Raw genomic sequence first — 13,521 nt, 5'->3', positions numbered from 1 at the left:
TAGTAATAAATATAGTATATGATTTTTTTTTAGTGGTAACACAGCCCTATATATTAGAATATTATCTTTGGTGGTGGAGCTGCTACTTTTGTAGCATGTAATTATTTGGTCGAATCCTTCAGACCATCGAGTTGTTTCTCCACCACTCTGATCACCTCCTTCAGCTGCTGGACACCTACCTCTGGGGGCTGGTCGGCAGAAAAGCCGTTCTGGCGCTGGTCGATCCAGTTCCACAAATCTGCCTCGCTCGTCCTGTATATCTGGTTGTCCAGTGCCCTGTGTCTGGGCTCCGGGTCTGGTCGTGTAAACTTGTCCCACAACATAAGGAGGATCAGAATTATCAAGAGCACCGCCTTGAGATCCAGCTGAGCAAGAATCCTGTCTTTGAGCATAGGCTCTGCAGGAGTCGGCGAAACGACCGGGGTCTCTTCAGGCTCCTCCTCAACTTCCTTGCGCTTCTTATCAGAGGCCGACCTTCTCCTTTTGATCGAAATAGAAACGGGAGTTCCAGCCACGCGTTTCTTCACTTCCTTCACCAAAATGCCTAGGGATTCCTTCTGTCCTGAGATGGTTCCCTTTTCCACCGCGCTCTTGATCCACGACTTGCCGCTCCAGACAAGTGACGTCACAATTTGGATTCTGCAGCCATTGTTGTTAGCCCAACTCAAAAAGATCCGCGTCTTCACGCGGAATGAGTTTCCGGATGGCACGTCCGGAGTTTCTGTCATCTGGGTCACTAGACAGCTCGAGTTGAAATCGCAGCGCTCAATTTCCTCTTCCACGTTACATTTGGTCTGCTTGGGGCCAATTGGACCATTGAGCGGCTTGACGTATGAGTACTTTCTCTTTTTTGTCGTCTCATCAAAGGCAGGGATTTCCGATATGTCTATGTTCTTCTGCGTTTTTAAGACATTTTTCAAAAAGTTGGTATCCTGGCCAAATAAAAGCGAGTATACTGCCCCGAGAGGAGCAGGAATCGTATCCTTGATAACTTCCACTTCTCCCGACTCCGGAGAGTATGCATTGCTGGTAGGTTCGTGTTGCAAAGGACCATCGTAGGGTATTCCACTGAATGTGCGATTCTCAGAATTATCGTTGACTTCTGGCTCGTCGTCTGAAATCATGTTCTCCTTGTCGGATACTTCACTGTCACTCCCAGAGTCAGGAAGAGGCTCCTTCGCGGTTTTGATGGTTTTGCTTTGTATGGTTCCGTTACGGGACATTTTCATGGCGTCAGGGTCATCGCTCTCCTCAGAATCGGGAATGTCAGAGTCCACCTCAGAGGTGGTGAAGTCCAGGTCGACGGTGTTGAGAACAGAGCCCGAGAGCGACGATGACCAGATCGTCACAAGCAGCTCGTACGTTGAGTCTCTGGAAATGAACGATGCGAAGGTGTACTTATCATGCAGAGTGCTGAACTCGAGAGCATTGGGGATACCGACGGTTTTCTTCTTTTTGATGGACAGCACTTTACTCAACGTGATGGTGAAATGCGTGATTAGAACAATTAGGTTCGAGTGGAAGCTAATGTGGTTCTCGCTCACGTACATGCGGCCATGGATTAGCACGTCTTTGCGGTATGCGCATGTGTAGTCTTCGATAAATATTTCTGATGCGGGAATTTCAGGAAACATCTGATGGAACGAGTCTTGTCGCTTCTGACTGGGAAGCTTTATACCCAGCTGTTCCGTCAGTCGCTTTTTGCGAGCCTCGAGATCTTCTTCGTGGTCTATAAAACTTGTGGTATGGCGGCTCAACTGTGCAGTGTCGCTAACAGTAAGCCGTCCTGTTTCTCTTGGCTGTCTAGAACGTCTGTTGTGAAGGGTCCCATCCTCTTCAAAAATGCTGCTATTGTTGTAGGAGTTCAACGTGTACAGCGCGTTCGCACTCACAGACTTTTTCATTGAGCTAGGAGACAGCGTTCTCCTGGCGACGGTCAGATCTCTGGATAAGCTTGGAGCCTCTTCCACAGGAGTATTGGTATTTGGAGACGTTGGCTGGGTGGTTGTTGTTGTCGGATCAGCAAGGGTGTTGGCATTTGTTCGGTTGGTGCTGTCGCTGCCAATGGCAGAGAACGGTAGCTCGTGAGCTTCGGAAGCAGCGGGTTTGGGAAAATAATCGAGCGCCAATGAGCCTTTGCCCAATGAGCTAAGCACAGAGGTCTTGATGGGCTTGAATTCGATATTATCAACGGGAGACGCGCTTTCGTGGCTTTCTTGTTCGCCTGAAGTGTTCAAAGAGGGCGGAATCTCATGGAAGCTTGTCTGGGACTTGAGATTGAAGGAATGCATTAGGCTCTCCAAAATCCCTGTGCCATTCTTGGGTTTTGTGGTGGATCGTGCGCCTGCCGACGAGTTTGACTTGTGAGACACAAGTTTTTTCAGGGACCGACTCGTGCGGTTTGTGACGGAAGTTGTAGATCTTGTTGACGACGATGCTATGTCGTCGACGTCTTCATCGTCTTCATCGTCGTTGTTGGTCCTTGTGTGCTCCTTGATTTTCGACTTGAGTCCCGATATGGAGTCGTTGGGTGAAATTGGCGAAATGGTGGGAAGAACCAAGAATGAACCTGTAGAGCTCACATCGGCGTTCGCTTCCGGTCTTTGATTCTTGGAAAGCATGGAACCTGCACTAGACACAGATGAATGGCTCTTTCTTTTGTTCAGAAAGTTCTTTATTCTCAAACTGGCTCCTCGGGGCCTGGATTTTGAAGATTCAGATGCCATTAATAATATTACAAGAAAACCGCAACAGAAAAAAAAATAAACCTAAAGATCAAAAATAAGGTACTCTACAGAAGCCGTATGCAGGGACATTTGCCTAATTTTTTTTGACTGGACATAAGCGAGCAGATGAGCAAGTGCAATCAGCGGTCCTCAGCCCACTCGTTTTCCCGTCTGATTGCTGCCTCCTCCTCTGGTGTGAAATCATTAACTATATTGAAAGTCTTGCGGATCTCTTCAGGAGACTTGCCGCGGATCATCTCTGCCACAACCTTGCATCCGGCGTTCAGCAGCGGCTTGATGTTGAGATAGTTGGCAGCAAGGATGATCTCGTACAGCATCTCCTGGTCGACATTAAGGAAATTCTTGTCCCAGGCGTCAATTGGGGCGCTCTTCTTCGAATCGTCATCCTGCTCGTCGTCTGGGAAGTTGTAGTCTTTGTAGTGGTCACACCATTCAAGAATGTTTTTCATGACTGCGGAACGCACGTTCTGGGTCGGGATCTCGATGGGTTCGTCCTCGTCCTCGTCATCCTCCTCTTCCTCTTCAGCAGGCAACAGGTTTTTCAGCATGTTCTTGATGAGAATGCTTTTTTCGGCGACCTTGCGCTCCACGGGGAACTTGTCGCCGTCCGACGTAATAATGATGATCTTTCTCTCAGTCATGGCAAAAACAAAGAAAGGATGGTTTTTTCCATTTGCATCGGTGTAAGGAGGTATATAACATTTTGGTTGTGGTGGATAAGTAGCGGGGCAGTCCAACGAGGAGGATGTCGTTAGATTTCCTGAAAAGGCGAGGCAAAAACTGACCGCTTTATCAGAAGGGCTACAAGGTTATGATTTTCAGCCTGTTACAGGAAGACAGCACCAAATTTAAAAACACGCCTTTTAAAAAACAGAGTAGGTCTATAGAGTCGAGACCAAGGTTTTTGACGATCTACATGGCGAACTCGACCGTGATTTGGGAATTCTTGCTGCTGGCAAGCGGTGTCCCGCTGACTGCCCGCAAGGCCTTAGGGCCTGCCCCCATCCATTTGACAGGGTCGTGCGCAAAAATTTTAAGTTTTTCAAATTTTCTTTACCAATCTATGGCTGGCGAAGAAGAGATTATCTCCTACGTTGCTGACTACTTGAAGCGTAACGGTTACAAGAAGGCCGAAAGTGCTCTACGCAAGGAGGCCAAGGGAAAAATCACTGAAGTCGAGGGAAAACTAGAGGACAAATGGGTAGAGAGCAAAGAAGGCTCTGAGGAGGATTCTTCTGAGTCCAGCTCCGATGGTGAATCCAGCAGTTCAGACTCAGACAGCGACTCCAGCTCTGATTCTGAGGATGCTTCGACTTCGAGCAGCGGTTCAAGCTCCGATTCGGACTCGGACTCGGATGAGGCGTCTGAGAAGGGCTCCGATGACGAATCGGCTAGCGAGGCTGGCTCTAGCTCTAGCTCTAGCTCTAGTTCTGATTCCAGCTCTGACAACGAAGCTTCTGACTCCGACTCTGATGGCGAAGATTCGAGTTCCGGCAGTTCTGACGACGAGTCTGACCAATCGGGCTCGGGCTCTAGTTCAAGCTCAGACTCAGACTCAGACTCCGATTCAGCCTCCGATTCAGACTCCGATTCAGACTCCGATTCAGACTCCGATTCCAGCCCAGACTCCGATTCAGACTCTAGCTCCGACTCCAGCTCCGACTCGGAAGACGAGAAGGTCGAGAAGAGCTCCAAGTCTAGCTCCGACTCAGAGGATTCCAGTTCCGACTCTGGTAGCTCCAGCTCTGATTCAGAGAGCTCCAGCTCCGACTCTGACAGCTCTGAGTCTGAGAGCTCCGATTCAGATTCAGACTCGAGCTCCGACTCGAGCTCGGACAGTTCAGACTCCGACTCCGACTCAGGGGCAGGCTCGGACGCAGCCATGAATTCAGATTCAGACTCCGACTCAAGTTCTGATTCCGACTCAAGTTCTGGTTCCGACTCAGATAGCGATTCCGAGGCCGAGAAGACCAAGAAGCGCAAGAAGAATTTCAGCGAGCCTCCATCGAAGAGAAGCAAGTCTGGAGCGGAATCTCCGTCGTCGTCTTCCACTGCCTCGCAACCGGACAGCCCTAGTGAATCTCCCAGGAACTCAAAGTCGCCAATTCCAGCTCCGAAGGAGACCCTGAAGCCCGGTCAACGCAAGCATTTCTCGCGCATTGAGAAAGAAAAGGTTTCGTTCGAGGACAAGGCTCTAATGGATAATGCATACAAGGGCGCTGCCGGCACGTGGGGAGAGCAGGCCAACGAGCGACTTGGCAAGGTGAGGGGCAAGGATTTCACGAAGAACAAGAATAAAATGAAGCGCGGCTCTTACCGTGGTGGATCGATCACCATGGCCAGCGGGAGCTATAAATTTCAAGATTGAATAAAATATCTATCTAGATTAATACTAAAAAAATTTAATTATTTTTCATGGCACGGCCCAACAGGGAGATCCTTACCGGGGGCAAGAAGTATGCTCAGAAGAGGAAGAAGGCCAACCGCGTGGAGGAAGTTGTGTTTGACAAGGACTCAAGGGTGCAGTACCTGACCGGATTTCACAAGAGGAAGCTCCAAAGGAAAAAGAAGGCCCAGGAATTCAATCAAGAGCAGGAGCGTAAAGCACGGCTCGAGGAGCGACAACGGATCCGTGAGGAGCGCAGACAACAGGTCCAGAGACGGCTGCAGGAGCTGAATGAGGCGTTGAAGATCCAGGCGTCTGACGACGAGGAGAGCGAGGAGACGGAACAAGAGGGCGATGAGGACAAGGAGGAACAGTGGACAGGTTTTGACTCACAGCGGTCAGAGTCCGAGGAAGAAAGCAACACGGAGGTTGGCAAGAAGGGAATCCTAAAGCAAAAGTACGAGGTCGACGACGCAGACGCGCCTGTTCCTGGCGTGTCTACCGTGGAGGTGGAGGCCATCGAGAACCCTAACCATATCGATCTGATGGAGCTGGCGCGAAAAAACCACGTTAATCTGCAAAAGGCAGAAGAAGTACTAGAACAGTCTATCGAGCGTGCCAAGAAGTACGCCCGTTTGGTGGGGGCCGACGAGAAGCCCAAGAAGAAAAAGAAGAAGTTCAGATACCTGAGCAAGGTTGAGAGGAGGATCCAGAAGCTCAAGGAGCGCAGAAAGTAGAAAGTCTATGTCTGTCTATCAGATACATAACCTAATGTTACATACTTTGCAACTCGAGGTCCAGCTCGGTCGATGATTTCAGATACTCTGTCTCGATCTTGAGGAAGACCCAGATCCATCTTCTGAAGATCTCGAGGATCTCGAGAACAAAGTTGCCCGTCTCGTTGACGTACAGCGAGCTCAAAATGGTGGCTATGAAAGAGTACTGCTCGCCTGAAAGCAGATCTGGGTACAGCAGTCTGTAGACCCAAACGAACCGCAGTTGGAGGTCAATGAAGATGGCGAGGTAGTAAAACGTGGACGTGTACACGAGCTTGTGGCGCAGAAGCGGCTGACCGCGCTTGTTGGACAGGAATCTCATGAAAACTTGAAAGTTCCAGTCGTAATGCACGTCCCAGAAGAAAGCGTAGGACGAGTTTATGAAGACGGCGAGATACCAGATCCCCAGACCAGCCATATTGGACCGGATGAAAATATTGGCAAAAGGGGGCAGAAACGCAGACGAGTACTTGATTGCGTTCAGCAAATGCTGCTTATTTCTGCGTCTGCTCTGCTCATATTCGTGCAGACACTGCTTGAGCCGGATCAGGGACGGATACATCGAGAGCAGGATGTCTAGGTTGTATATTTTCAAGTGGTCCTTGGAGAGCTCCTGTTTGATGCCTGGCGACGGCAGAGTCTGGTAGCCAAGAGCCAGGGCTGTCAAATACACCAGAAAGTCTACGAGGACCTTGGTGTACGACGTAAGAGTATCAGCCAGCAAGATATCGTTATTTCTGTGAGGAATGTCGATCTTTCCGACGCTAATGCGACCCACGGTCTCGACAAACCGTTTTCGTTCTGGCGACTGCGCTCCATACGGCCACATGAGGGTTCCAAACGTCAGCAGAATGGCCAGCAGGGGGAGATACTCGAGTACTCTAAAATACTGCTCGTTGGACACAAACAGCAGGTAGATGCTGTAATTCACAAGGTTCATGAAGGAGACCTTGTATGCAACGTTCAGACTCGCTTGGACGAGCCTGTAGTTGTCAGTTCCGCTCAGCTTGAGAACCTGGAGCGTGTCGATCTTGCACGCGTAGCAAACACGCAAGTTCATGTACCAGAGCCAGACCCCTGCGGTGACAAGGAGCAGACATTTATACGGGAGAGGGAGGGCAAGCTCTCCGAAAGAAACGGCGGCCGCCTGCTCTTCCGCACCGTGTGCGACTTCTTCTCGGCGAGCAAGCATGGTGACAGCACAATAAAAAAAAATTACGATGTAAATAAAAATAAATAGAGATGATCGTCGCTAATACATTGGCAATACTTATATCGCTTCAGATAAATTCGTGTTAATCCCGGCCAGAGAGGCTCATGATTAGCATGGATGATCATCATTAGCGAGTTTTAGCGGCGGCCTCGGCCGCCGCAGAACTACTTTTTCGAAAAGCACGAGATATCTGATTGTTAGTATGTGTCTCAGAATTTTCAGTGTGTTTGGCATAAAATCGAATCGTCATTGGTCTCCGTTTGGGGCGACAGCTTGTCATCACAGATACATACATTTTCAGGTTACACAGGAAGTGGTGAATAATTTTTTATGCAAAAAATATTTTCACCACTAGGAAAAACTTAATCACCCCCCCACACCATGCTTATTGTTCCATCCAACTCCAGCTACACTTATCAGAACCTGCTAGATTTGAACAATATAGAGCGTTCCACGGACTCGCCGCTCAGCGTAATTGGCCACATCGACATCAACGCGTACTTCGCCCAGTACGAGCAGATCAGGCTGGGTTTGACGCCGCAGGACCCCGTCGTTTGTCTGCAGTGGAACTCTCTAATTGCCGTGTCGTATGCAGCCCGCGAGTACGGCATAAGTCGCATGGACTCGCTGCAGACGGCGAAAATGAAGTGTCCCGACGTCGTGGTGGCCCACACAGCCGTTTTCAAGAAAGGAGAGGACGTGTGGAAGTATGTGGACTATTTGCCAGAGCCGGTGGATCACAAAGTTTCTCTGGAGCCGTACAGACGCGAGAGTCGCAAGATGATGCGCTTCTTCAAAGGGTTTTGCGATTCTGTGGAGAAGGCCAGTGTGGACGAGTGTTTTCTGGATCTCGGGCGTATGGTGTACCGCAAAATGATGGAGTTATTTCCGCAGCTGCGAGAGATCCCAGAAAATCCGAGAGACACAATGCTGCCCCCGATACCAGACAAGCTGCCGCGCGAGCTCGAGGAGACGCACGGGATCTTCATTCCGGTGGAGAACGACGACATCATTGTGAGCGACTGGGACGACGTAGCGATGATGATTGGCTCGCTCCTGGGGTATGAACTGCGGCAGCAGCTCAAGAAGGAGATGGGTTATACCACATCTTTTGGTGTCGGCCGGGTCAAGACGGTGGCGAAGCTGGCAAGCGATTTTAAAAAGCCCAACGAGCAGACCACGGTGCTGAACAGGGCGATCGATAACTTCTTCGATAACTTCAGTCTCACGGATTTCTGGTCTATGGGAGGCAAGATCGGCCGCCAGATTTTGGAGACGCTAGAAATTGATTCTGGCAGCCGCGAAGTGCGTTACATCAGGGACAACTTCAGTTTGGCGGACCTCACGCGCGAACTCAAGGATCATCAGCTGGCTGAGAGATTGTACAAGATGGTGCGTGGCGAGATGCGCCAGCAGATCAAGCAACGCACTGACGTGAAATCGATGGGCTCGCACAAGAACTTCCGTGGTAATTCCGTGAGCAGGCCGGAAGACATCCTGGACTGGTTTAAAGTATTTATTGTGGATCTTACTCTGCGGTTGCAGGAGCTGGACGAGGAAAGCGACGCCAAACGCCGTCCGACCAAGCTGACTCTGTACATGCGCAACCGGGCCAACGTGACGTGCTCGCGACAGTGCACGTTTCCGATCATCCGCGATCTGGACGAGATTCGCCGCAAGTGCCACGAGCTGAGTCTGAGGTTATTGAAGGAGCTGGAAGAGATTTGGGATGCCCAGCGCCACGGGCCCATGTTTCCGAGCACGCACGGAGGACTTGCATTGAGCGGCTTCCAGGAACTCAGCGGGTACTCGCGGATAGACGAGATGATCAAAAGCGCTCCTAGGAGGGAGCAGGAAGTGGAGAAACCTGGGGAGCCGGAGGACTCGGAGAGGCAGGAGGAGACGAGCAGACCAGCTACACCGGAGCAGTACGTCTGCCCGCAGTGCGGGCGTGAGATGCCTGCGAGCAACCGGACGGAGCACGAGGACTACCACTACGCCAAGACGCTGGACAGCACGCTCAACACGCAGAGTTACGGCGAGCGACTGCTCTACGGCAGGGAAAAGCGTGGCGGGCCGGGCGATGCAGGCCGGCCGACCAAGCGGACCAAGTCTGCCAAGCATGACTCGCGGCAAGCTACGCTGTTCGGCTGGAGCAAAAAAAAATAACGTTAATTTTAATCATTCAATAAACCTTTCTATATTCATCAATTCGTATTAGTATACATTAGACCTTTTCAGCGGAGTCCTGCTGTTTATGGAATTTCGTCATGAATGCAAGACCCGGAGTGTAGTCAATGTAAAGCTGGTCGACTTCCTCCAACGTCAGACCCTTGGTCTCTGGAACAAAGGCGAAGACAAAGAAGATGGAGAAGACCACACAGCCGAAGAAGACAAATCCATATGCAAAGTGAATGGCTTTCGAGATAAATGGAGTGAAAAAGGCAATCAGGAATCCCCAGATCCAGTTGGCAGACTGGGCAATACCCATACCCTTCTGTCTAATTCTCAATGGGTAGGTTTCCGAAACAACGACGAAGACACATGGACCCCACGTGGTGGCGAAGAAGAAGATGTAGAAACACGAGAGGAAAATCATGGCATCTCCCACGCTCTCGTCTGGATCCACACCGAACTTGCCCTTGTACAGAGACTTGGTACCGATGGCTGCGAAAATGACCAAGCAAACGGCCATACCGATAGCACCACCGATCAGAGTGAATCTTCTTCCGAAACGGTCAACAACAAACAGCGAGCCGATGGTGGAGGCAAAGTTGACAACACCAAGGACAATCGAGGTCTCGAACGAGTCGTTCAGACCCACAGACTTGAAGACGGTGGTACCATAGTAGAAGAAATAGTTGTCACCAGACAGCTGCTGCAGAGATTGCAAGATCACACCAACCATCAGTCTGTAGAAAATCTTTGGCTTACCGGTGACCAGCTCGCCCCACGATGCGGAACCGGCCTGGCGCTCAATCTCAATGGAGTTCAGAATGATGGCAGCCTCGTGCTCGACGAACTCGGAGTCGACAGCCACCTTGTTGACCTTGGCCATCGACCTCTTGGCATCCTCGAGTCTGTCTTTCTCGATCAGATATCTTGGAGACTCAGGCATAAACGTCATACCGAAGATCATCAAGAGGGCCCATGCGAAACACAGACCCAGAGGAATTCTCCACTGTCTCGAGTTGTCGTAGTTGTGGTAGGTACCGTAGGTCGTGCAGTAACCAAGGAAGATACCGAGAGTAATCATAAGCTGGTAGCTGGAAACAAGAGCACCTCTGACCTCCTTAGGCGAGGTCTCAGAGATGAACATTGGACACAGCACAGAAACGGAACCGACGGCCAGACCAGAGATGATTCTGCCGATGAAAAACTGCACCCACGAAGAAACAGAAGCGATCTGGATGACAATACCAACAATGTAAACCACCATGGTGAGCATAAGACCGATCTTTCTACCCTTGATGTCTCCGAGTCTACCAAGAGTAAGACCACCGATAGCACAACCGATGTTGAAAATGGAGATCATCAAACCGGTTCTCACATTGGAGAGGTAGTGCTCGCCCTTACCGTTGACTTGACCGAAACGACGCTTGAAATCTGGCATGTTGACGAAACCAGAAATGGTACCGGTATCCCATCCGAAGACGAAACCACCGAAAGCGATCAGTGAAATAAGCAAAGCTATACCGATGTACTGGGAAGCGCTCTTTCCGGGACTGACGTCCTGTTGTTCAGGCAGTGTTGCCTTGTTGTGAGCTTGGTCCTCGTACACGTTCTCCGGAGGAGGAGTGACAGAGCCAATATCAGATTTTTTGGAGTGTTGATCTGTGTTATTAGACATTTGTGTTTATGAACAGAGAATATTCTTGGGGAGAAAGGGCCATATTTATACCTTATTTGCCGTTGCGTATTCTGCAATTTCGGAAAAACTTTTCAATTGTCTGTTTTCTTTTACATGCATGACGGAGAACGCACAAACCCGGGTGGGGAGACTGTTCCGGAAAAACTTTTTCCATTCTGCTGGAATTCAACGGCGTTGCGAAAAGGCCATGCAGTTGCTCCAGCCCGCCAGATCCCGTAGACTCATCCCTGGACTACCGTCAGACCTCTGTGCTAAACCGCTGTGTTACAGACACCCATGTATTACTGGCTGCAAAATAACAGTACATCACGCCGAACAGAAAAAAAAACGGGTCGATGTGGTCCCCACGCCCCACGTCCCACCATCATTTCTCCCCGAATTTTCCGCCTCCTAAGAGTGGAGTGGTTTTTGTTTTCCCCTGCAAAATATTCCGGATCTACAGCATACGCAAAGGCAATTCTATTGTTCTCCATGTTTCTTTTTAGGCTTGGGGGAATTTTCCCTCACCATTGCCTAAAATAACGTTATTCTCGCGTGTTAGTAACAGGCGGCCTGGCCCAGCTTCCGCCAATAATCGCTCTGCGCCGTGATGGTGTCATTTTGCAACCGGATCCCGTTCATTGCAGTAGCGTGGTCTATTGTCTCCACAGAATGTCCTAGTTCGATCATGCCCTGCACGAACGGCTCACTTTTCGGGTTCTCCACAAATAAAGTCTCTGGAAGCAGCTGGTGGTGCAACCGTGGAAACGCAATTGTCTCGAGCAGCCCCAAGTCGTAGTGGTACGTTCTAACCAGCGCCTGGAGAACAGCAGTGGTGATGCGGGACCCGCCGGCTGCGCCAATCACCATGTCCACCTTGCCCGTCGCACGGTCCACCACAATACTTGGCGACGTCGACGACAGGGGCCTCTTGAAAGGCTCAATGTAGTTGTACACTGAGGGCTGCAGCCCAAACGCGTTCTTGGCCGTGGGAATGGAAAAATCATCCATCTCGTTATTCAGAATTATTCCGGTAACGGGGTCGTGCACCAGCGAACCGAAAAGCAAATTGACAGTCGTGGTCAGACTCACTGCATTTTGGAATCTGTCCACCACGCTCAGGTGCGAAGTTCCGTGCGGCTCGTTGGGCTGATACGCAGGTTCGTAAGCCTGCCACGGGAGTGTCCTGTTGTCGTTGATTTTTCCGGCAGTGGCACCACACCATTCCTCGCTGGTGAGCCGTGAATACCGGGCATCACGTAGCTCCCGGGCAGTCTGGTTATCACTCAAGACCCCCACGTCTCCCAGATTGCTCCGCACACTCGCCAGCCACTTCATCGTCTCCACGAGCCGGTGCGACTCCTTCACAGAAAAGTCTTTATTTTTCGCCGGCTCAAAAGTGTCTATGATTTTGAGCCCAGACAGCAACGCCGGTCCTGACGACGCGCCAGAGCTTGTATAAATGTCCAGTGCGCGCCGCGAGAAATTGTTCATCACGAGGGCCGGTTCAACCACGGCCTGGTACCGTGCAAAGTCCTCAGCCTGCAGCACGCCGCCCATCCTTTGCACCTTGCGGGCGAGATGGGGAGCAATTGGCCCGTGCGGGTCGTAGAATATTGCGGCCGATCCGTTCTGTGCAACCAGGCGCAGTGTCGCGGCTAGCTGCGGCCGTTTCATCACTTCGCCGGCCCTCAGCAGACGGCCGTCTTTGAAAGCAAATTCCCAGTCGTGCCTGTGGTTGTGGAAATACGACTTGTACGTTGACAGGGCCAACGCCAGCAGCTCGTCGACCTCGAACCCTGCTTCCAAAACGTCCACAACGGGCAGAATCAGCTCTTCCCAGCTCAAGTTGCCCGAGCCGTGCAGTCTGTGCAGCTCATACAGTCCTTGTAGCTCGCCCGGGATGGCCACGGCCAGACCTCCAAATTTCGAAAGCACCTCGCGGCCGTTAAACATGTCCTTGTGCGCCTTTGCAGGGGCCATCTCGCGCGCGTCGATCGATACGGCGCCCCCCTCGCCGTGTTTTATGGTGGTGATGAACGCGCCCCCACCAATTCCTGCCGAAAACATAGTGTTTGTGGCTCCTATGCACAAACAAGTGGTCACAGCCGCGTCGGCAGCAAACCCTCCTTTCTTGAGTATTTCAACCCCCAGCTGCGAGCATAGCGCAGAGTCCGACGCCACACCACCGTGAGAGCCGCGGGCAGTCAGGTTTGTTTGCGGATTCCAAGTAGGCCCGCCCAGAAATGGGACATGAGCTGGATATTTAGGCAGCTCGGGAGGTTTGTAGTGGGACGGCCACGACAGATATACGACAAACAGCGCTATCAGAGCGGCAGCCGTGGCAATGACCTTGGTTCTGTGCTTGGGGCGAAGCCGCAGTGACCGCTTGCGACCTGCTGAGGGGCTCAATAACGGCTGTTCCTCAAGGCCGTCCATGGATTAGTAAGAAATAAAAAAGATAAGAACTTATTTTTTTTATTTTCGATTAGTTTATTTTCCAGGGATTTTAAACTATACAACTATCCCTCTCTCAAATCCATATACAA

General features: G+C 50.9%; 8 protein-coding genes across 8 annotated transcripts; 4 read left to right on the top strand and 4 right to left on the bottom strand.

Annotated features, from left to right (window-relative positions):
* Positions 1 to 101: 101 nt before the first annotated feature.
* Positions 102 to 2,726, bottom strand: KL911_003568 (uncharacterized protein; the record flags this gene model as incomplete). The annotated part of the gene is made up of 1 exon (XM_043198762.1): positions 102 to 2,726. The coding sequence occupies one exon, from the start codon at positions 2,724 to 2,726 to the stop codon at positions 102 to 104; it is 2,625 nt and encodes an 874-aa protein (XP_043053899.1).
* Positions 2,727 to 2,866: 140 nt separating this feature from the next.
* Positions 2,867 to 3,388, bottom strand: KL911_003567 (uncharacterized protein; the record flags this gene model as incomplete). Its single annotated transcript, XM_043198761.1, has 1 exon — positions 2,867 to 3,388. One exon carries the CDS (start codon positions 3,386 to 3,388, stop codon positions 2,867 to 2,869), a length of 522 nt encoding a protein of 173 aa, XP_043053898.1.
* A 170-nt stretch (positions 3,389 to 3,558) lies between these two features.
* Positions 3,559 to 5,115, top strand: KL911_003566 (uncharacterized protein; the record flags this gene model as incomplete). The annotated part of the gene is made up of 1 exon (XM_043198760.1): positions 3,559 to 5,115. The coding sequence occupies one exon, from the start codon at positions 3,559 to 3,561 to the stop codon at positions 5,113 to 5,115; it is 1,557 nt and encodes a 518-aa protein (XP_043053897.1).
* A 47-nt stretch (positions 5,116 to 5,162) lies between these two features.
* KL911_003565 (uncharacterized protein) lies at positions 5,163 to 5,870 on the top strand (the record flags this gene model as incomplete). The annotated part of the gene is made up of 1 exon (XM_043198759.1): positions 5,163 to 5,870. The coding sequence occupies one exon, from the start codon at positions 5,163 to 5,165 to the stop codon at positions 5,868 to 5,870; it is 708 nt and encodes a 235-aa protein (XP_043053896.1).
* Positions 5,871 to 5,907: 37 nt separating this feature from the next.
* KL911_003564 (uncharacterized protein) lies at positions 5,908 to 7,101 on the bottom strand (the record flags this gene model as incomplete). Its single annotated transcript, XM_043198758.1, has 1 exon — positions 5,908 to 7,101. One exon carries the CDS (start codon positions 7,099 to 7,101, stop codon positions 5,908 to 5,910), a length of 1,194 nt encoding a protein of 397 aa, XP_043053895.1.
* Positions 7,102 to 7,503: 402 nt separating this feature from the next.
* Positions 7,504 to 9,291, top strand: KL911_003563 (uncharacterized protein; the record flags this gene model as incomplete). Its single annotated transcript, XM_043198757.1, has 1 exon — positions 7,504 to 9,291. The coding sequence occupies one exon, from the start codon at positions 7,504 to 7,506 to the stop codon at positions 9,289 to 9,291; it is 1,788 nt and encodes a 595-aa protein (XP_043053894.1).
* Positions 9,292 to 9,379: 88 nt separating this feature from the next.
* Positions 9,380 to 10,801, top strand: KL911_003562 (uncharacterized protein; the record flags this gene model as incomplete). Its single annotated transcript, XM_043198756.1, has 1 exon — positions 9,380 to 10,801. One exon carries the CDS (start codon positions 9,380 to 9,382, stop codon positions 10,799 to 10,801), a length of 1,422 nt encoding a protein of 473 aa, XP_043053893.1.
* Positions 10,802 to 11,530: 729 nt separating this feature from the next.
* On the bottom strand, positions 11,531 to 13,411 carry KL911_003561 (uncharacterized protein; the record flags this gene model as incomplete). The annotated part of the gene is made up of 1 exon (XM_043198755.1): positions 11,531 to 13,411. The coding sequence occupies one exon, from the start codon at positions 13,409 to 13,411 to the stop codon at positions 11,531 to 11,533; it is 1,881 nt and encodes a 626-aa protein (XP_043053892.1).
* Positions 13,412 to 13,521: the final 110 nt, after the last annotated feature.

Source organism: Ogataea haglerorum (assembly GCF_019207285.1).
Source record: "Ogataea haglerorum isolate 81-453-3 chromosome Unknown 81-453-3_NODE_9_length_481884_cov_97.824832, whole genome shotgun sequence".
NCBI lineage: Eukaryota > Fungi > Ascomycota > Pichiomycetes > Pichiales > Pichiaceae > Ogataea > Ogataea haglerorum.
Note: the sequence above shows the minus strand (reverse complement) of the source record. Positions and strands in the feature narration are given on the sequence as shown.